Source organism: Salvelinus sp. IW2-2015, unplaced genomic scaffold, assembly GCF_002910315.2.
Source record: "Salvelinus sp. IW2-2015 unplaced genomic scaffold, ASM291031v2 Un_scaffold1978, whole genome shotgun sequence".
NCBI lineage: Eukaryota > Metazoa > Chordata > Actinopteri > Salmoniformes > Salmonidae > Salvelinus > Salvelinus sp. IW2-2015.
The window spans coordinates 109,018-115,698 of NW_019943329.1; the positions used below are offsets into that span (position 1 = coordinate 109,018).

At 41.9% G+C, this 6,681-nt stretch overlaps 1 protein-coding gene across 1 annotated transcript; it reads left to right on the plus strand.

Moving 5' to 3' along the window:
* The first annotated feature begins 272 nt into the window (after positions 1 to 272).
* Positions 273 to 5,930, plus strand: LOC112072603 (UDP-glucuronosyltransferase 2A1). The gene is made up of 3 exons (XM_024139994.2): positions 273 to 369; positions 3,967 to 5,015; positions 5,229 to 5,930. The coding sequence occupies exons 2-3, from the start codon at positions 3,988 to 3,990 to the stop codon at positions 5,800 to 5,802; spliced, it is 1,602 nt and encodes a 533-aa protein (XP_023995762.1). The 5' UTR covers positions 273 to 369; positions 3,967 to 3,987; the 3' UTR covers positions 5,803 to 5,930.
* The last annotated feature ends 751 nt before the right edge of the window (positions 5,931 to 6,681 follow it).

Here is a 6,681-nt window from a genome sequence, read left to right on the forward strand (position 1 = left end):
CCRTTTCTAAAGTTCAAACAAGTTCTGGAATGCAGTGTTACACACACCTAATGTKTTTCTTTGCATAAGACTCTGGTTTAAAACAGTCCGCTTTGTAGGGAATAGGGTGCGATTTGCCACTGGTCACACAGAGATTGTGTAACCTCCAGACTCCCCAAGTAGTTTTGCGTTAACAASGCACTGTTGTAGTAGAGAGGAGGAACCTAACTGACCTTTATGTCACATGTCTGATACCAACAATCAGAGGACACAGCCCTACTGGACTGCCTTTCACTGATATGTGAATGAATTTAAAGTAGCTGTCTGGGCAGTTGGACAAACTAACACTGATTTGGATTTTAAAGCTGCTTGTGGACTTGGCTGATTTTGGTAGGTAATTTATCAGTTAGTGAGATAACACTGTACATTAAGGGTTTATAAAGGCTTTAATGTTACGTTAATAATGGTTATTTAAATATTTAGTTTATTTCGTTCAGTTAGTTAGTAAGTTACAGTGCCTYCAGAAAGTATTCMTACCCCTTGACTTATTCCACATGTTGYTGTGTTACAGCCTRAACATGTTTTTTGAAATGTTTGCACATTTATTGAAAGTGAAATACAGACATTTCTAATTTACATAAGTATTCCACACCCCTGAGTCAATACTTTGTAGAAGCACCTTTGGCAGCGAGTCTTTCTGGGTACATCTCTAAGAGCTTTCCACGCCTGGATGGTGCAAAATTTGCCCATTATCAATTTTCTAAATTCTTCAAGCTCTGTCAAATTTCTTGTTGATCAATGGCTAGATTACCATTTTCAGGTCTTACCATAGATTTTCAATCAGATTTAAGTCAAAACTGTATCTCGGCCACCCAGGAACATTCATTGGTTTCTTGGTAAGCAATGCAGTRTAGATTTGGTCTAGTGTTTTGGGTTATTGTCCTGCTGAAAGGAGAATTTGTCTCCCAATGTCTGTTGGAAAGCAGACTGAACCAGGTTTTCCTTTAGGATTCTGCCTGTGCTTAGTTCTATTCCGTTTCTTTTTATCCTTAAAAACTCCCTAGTCCTTGCCGATGACAAGCATACCCATAACATGATGCAGCCACCACCATGCTTGAAAATATGAAGAGTGGTACTCAGTGATGTGTTGGATTTGCCCCAAACATAACGCTTTGTATTCAGGACATAAAGTTAATTTCTTTGCCACATTTTTTGCGGTTTTACTTTAGTGCCTTGTTGCAAATAGGATGCATGTTTTAGAATGTGTTTATTCTGTACAGGCTTCCTTCTTTTCAYTCTGTCATTTAGGTTAGTATTGTGGAGTAACTACAATGTTGTTGATCCATCCTCAGTTTTCTTCTATCACAGTTATTAAACTGTAACTGTTTTAAGGTCACCATTGTTCTCATGTTGAAATCCCTGAGCGGTTTCCTTCCTCTCCGGCAACTGAGTTAGGAAGAGCGCCTGTATCTTTGTAGTGACTAGATGTATTGATACACCATCCAAAATGTAATTCATAAATTCACAATGCTCAAAGGGATATTCATTGTCAGCTTTAAAAATAAAAAATAGTTATATTTTTTTATAACCCATCTACGAATAGATGCCCTTCTTTATGAGGCGTTGGAAAACCTCCCTGGTCTTTGTTGTTGAATCTGTGTTTGAAATTCACTGCCCGACTACAGGACCTTAGAGATAATTGTGTGTGTGGGGTACAGAGATGAGGTGGTCATTCAAAAATCATGTTAAACACTATTATTGCACACAGAGTGAGTCCATGCAACTAATTGTATGTTATCTGTGTAACCTGGAGAAATCTAGTCTGTTTGTGCTGAGATACCACTCCTTGTCCAAACAATGACAAGGAGCACAAGAAGTGGAACGTTTTGCACAAAACCGGGTCTGGATTTCTAAGGATGTAGTAGCAATAGGAGTTGATCCATGGATGCTACTCCTTAGCCGGGTTCCAGGTCTGTTTGTGTTGCCTTGCCAACTCCTACACTTAGAAAAAGGGTTCCAATAGGGTTCTTCGGCTGCCCCCGTAGGATAACCCTTTTTTGGTTTCAGGTACTGTAGGACCCCTCTGTGGGCAGGGTTCTACATGGAACCAAAAAGGGTTCTACCTGGAACCTAAAGTGGTTCTTCAAAGGGTTCTCAAATGGGAACAGCCGAAGAACCCTTTTAGGTTCTAGATAGCACCTTTTTTTTCTAAGAGTGTATGGTGATTGTCACACCAAACAAACAGACTTGTCAAGACGGTACAAACAGATCTGGGACTAGCAGGCTTTTACATGTATWTWTTTTTTTTAACTAGGCAAGTCAGTTAAGAACACATTCTTATTTACAATGACGACCTACCGGAAGGCAAAAGGCCTCCTGTGGGGACGGAGGCTGGGATTAAAAATACAGGACAAAACACAACAAGCAGACACCACAACACTACAATAAGAGAGACCTAAGACAACAACACAGCATGGCAGCAACAAACATACAACATGGTAGCAACACAACTTGACAACAACATGGTAGCAACACAACATGACAACAACATGGTAGCAACACAACATGACAACAACATGGTAGCAACACAACATGACAACAACAGGTAGCAACACAACATGACAACAACATGGTAGCAACACATGACAACACAGCATGGTAGCAACACATGACAACACAAGATGGTGGCAACACATGACAACACAGCATGGCAGCAACACAACATGACAACAACATGGTAGCAACACAACATGACAACAACATGGTAGCAACACAACATGACAACAACATGGTAGCAACAACACATGACAAACAACATGGTAGCAACACATGACAACACAGCATGGTAGCAACACATGACAACACAAGATGGTGGCAACACAGCATGGCAACACATGACAACACAGCATGCACAACACATGACAACACAGAATGGAGCAACACATGACAACACAGCATGGCAGCAACACATGACCACCAGCATGGCAGCAACACATGACAACACAACATGGAGCAACACATGACAACACAGCATGGTAGCAACACATGACAACGCAGCATGGTAGCAACACATGACAGCACAGCATGGTAGCAACACATGACAACACAGCATGTGTCAAACACATGACAACACAGCATGGTAGCAACACATGACAACGCAGCATGGTAGCAACACATGGCAACACAGCATGGTAGCAACACATGACAACACAGCATGGTGGCAACACATGACAACGCAGCATGGTAGCAACACATGACAACGCAGGATGGTAGCAACACATGACAACACAGCATGGTAGCAACACATGACAACACAGCATGGTAGCAACACATGAAAACGCAGCATGGTAGCAACACATGACAACGCAGGCATTTGGTAGCAACACATGACAACACAGCATGGTAGCAACACAGCTAGCTGCTCCTCCCATCCACAACCCATTCTATGCTTCCTAATGTGATCTGCAGTAGTCAGCATATTCTCATTGAACAATGAGGTTGCATAACCATAAACCCTCTCCCAGATCAGACCTGGGTTCAACCACCATTTGAAATCTTTAAAATACTTTAAGCGTTTGCTTTCGGAGTGCCTGGAATGCCGGATTTGTACTTTTTTGTACTTTTCTACTGGTCCCATTGTCACAGCAAAACTCAATCACAGCTAAAGTATTTGAAAATGATATCAAATCGTTTTTGAACCCAGGTCTGATTCAGATGTGTCAGATATGACCTTGTGCAACTATGAGTCCATCTGAATATGACCCTGTAGAAATGGGTTTGGATGATACAGTAGCTAGGTTACCTAGTAGATTAGTTGAATACTAACCCATTTCGAAACTTTATAAAAAGGGCCAGAGAGACAATTCAATTCTCTGATTCCTATACAATTGTCAGATGTTACAGAATGTGCTAAAAAAAKATATAGCTGACGGCTAGTTAATTATTGTGATTGATTGTTTGACATCTACTTCCTTGTATCTAATTAAGGTTTTCACTGAAGGATTCACCATGGACGGAAGGATGTATCAACCAACCCTTATCTCATTGGTCGTATTGCTCTTCACCCTGTCCAATATTGTCTATGGGGGTAAAATATTAATCTACCCAATGGATGGAAGCCACTGGGTCAACATGAAAGTCATCATCGAAGAGTTGCATTCCAAAGGCCATGACATCACAGTGCTGCGAGCGTCAAACAGCTGGTACATCAAGGAGAATTCCCCCCACTACACCACCATTACCATCCCCAACACTGGTGGCTTCGATGAAAACTTCTTTGGTGAATTTATATTAAGTAAACATCTGAAGATTCAAAGGGAGCAGGGGAAAAGTTTTTGGACCGAACTCAAGCTTCAGTCATCAATGAAGGAGACTTTTTTCGAGTTCCACAAGAACATGGCTGAAATGATCACTCGTGTCCTTGAAGACGAAGAGTTGATCCAGTCTCTTCAGGATGCTAAGTTTGATTTGGTTCTGACAGATCCTGGGATTGGTTCAGGGACGATCTTGGCCCGCGTCCTCCACCTTCCTTTGGTTTACAATGTCAGATGGACCATTCAAGGTGAAGCTCATTTGGTCATCGCCCCGTCGCCTCTCTCTTACGTCCCATACACACCCACAGAGTTGACAGATAAGATGACCTTCCTCCAGAGAGTCACCAACATGTTAGCTTACATACTCGGGAGTTACACCTTGGCATCTATCACAGAACCCAACTACAAACCGATAGTCCAGCGTTACTTTGGCGCTGACGTCGATTACAACGCGTTCTTCCAGGAAGCAGATATCTGGCTCATGAGAAGCGATTTTGTCTTTGAATTTCCGAAACCCACCATGCCGAATATAGTCTACATTGGTGGGTTCCAGTGTAAGCCCTCCAAGCCTCTTCCACAGGACCTGGAGGAGTTTGTTCAGAGTTCCAGAGAGCATGGGGTTGTCATGATGACTCTGGGGACTTTGGTGGCAGAGCTTCCGGAAGATATCGCAGATGAAATCGCTGCTGCGTTCGCCCAGCTGCCTCAGAAGGTCATCTGGAGGTATGGATGGATAGATCCTTTAATTAATTAATTGAACAAATTATGAATAAAAATGGAGCAGGTTTTATAAGGCWTGGTCCTGGACTAAAAACTATTTCAAATGTTATTCTCCATTGAGCRTGSTTTTAGTCCAAGGAATTTATCTGGGCCAAGACTTAAAAACAAGTGTCAGATTTCCATGTATATCCACTGTGGTTCTCTTGTGGTTCTCAGGTATACTGGACAGAKACCCTCTACCCTGGGTAACAACACCCTACTGGTGGACTGGCTTCCCCAGAATGACCTCCTAGGACACCCCAAGATCCGGGCCTTCGTAGCCCATGGTGGAACCAACGGTGTCCAGGAGGCCATCTACCACGGCGTCCCCGTAGTCGGCCTCCCTCTCGCCTTCGACCAGTCCGACAACCTCTCCAAATTGAAGGAGAGGGGGGCAGCTAACACGGTGGATATCATCACAATGGACAGAAATGTGTTCCTGGAGGCTTTGAAGGCTGTGCTCCATGAACCATCCTACMGGGAGAATATGCAGAGGTTGTCCAGACTGCACAGAGACCAACCCATTAAGCCACTGGACAAGGCAGTGTTCTGGATCGAGTTTGTTATGAGACATAAAGGAGCTCGTCACCTGAGGACAGAGTCCTATAAGATGTCCTGGATAGTATACCACTCGGTTGATGTGATAGCGACTTTGCTGGCGTGTGTGTTACTTGTAACGCTGGTTTGCCTGGCCGTCGTAAGATGTGTTTGGCGTAAGGTGTTTTGCAGGAACAAAGTGAAAAGTGAATGATAATGTGTTTTGAGATGTGAATATTAAAATATTATCTTATCATTGCTCAATCAGCAATTTATCAATAACATTTACATTTTATTAATAAAATGTGTATTTTATCAATAAAACATTGTTTTAGGATATGTGATATCTTTTTTTAAATGGGTATGGATTTAAATAATCTATGCAGTATACTCAGGAGACGGGGGAAGAGATCACGATGACTTTATCATGTCCATTTACGATTGGCCCGAAATTCTGTCACCGGTAAATAGGAAGTCATCTTCTGTGAGGATCATTGTAATCATATGGCTGCTGCAGAGGTAATGGACAATCCATTTATTTTTTACCGAACWTTGTAGAATCAGTAATACTATAAATCAAATAAAATTTTATTTGGTCACATACACATGGTTAGCAGATGTTAATGCGAGTGKAGCAAAATACTTGTGTTTCTAGTTTCGACCGTGCAGTAATATCTAACAAGTAATCTAACAATTTCCTAACCATTTCACAACAACTACCTTATACACACAAATCTAAAAGGGTYGAATGAGAATATGTACATATAAATATATGGATGAGCGAGGGCCGAGCGGCATAGGCAAGGTGCARTAGATGGTATAAAATACAGTATATACGTGTGATATGAGTAATGTAAGATATRTAGACAACATTAAAGTGGCCTCATTTAAAGTGGCATTGTATAAAGTGACTAGTGATCCATATGTTAAAGTGGCCAGTGATTGGGTCTCAATGTRGGCAGCAGCCTCTCTGAGTTAATGATTGCTGTTTAGCAGTTTGATGGCCTTGAGATAGAAGCTGTTCTTCAGTCTCGGTCTCAGCTTTGATGCACCTGTACTGACCTCGCCTTCTGGATTGTTGTGAACCGTCAGT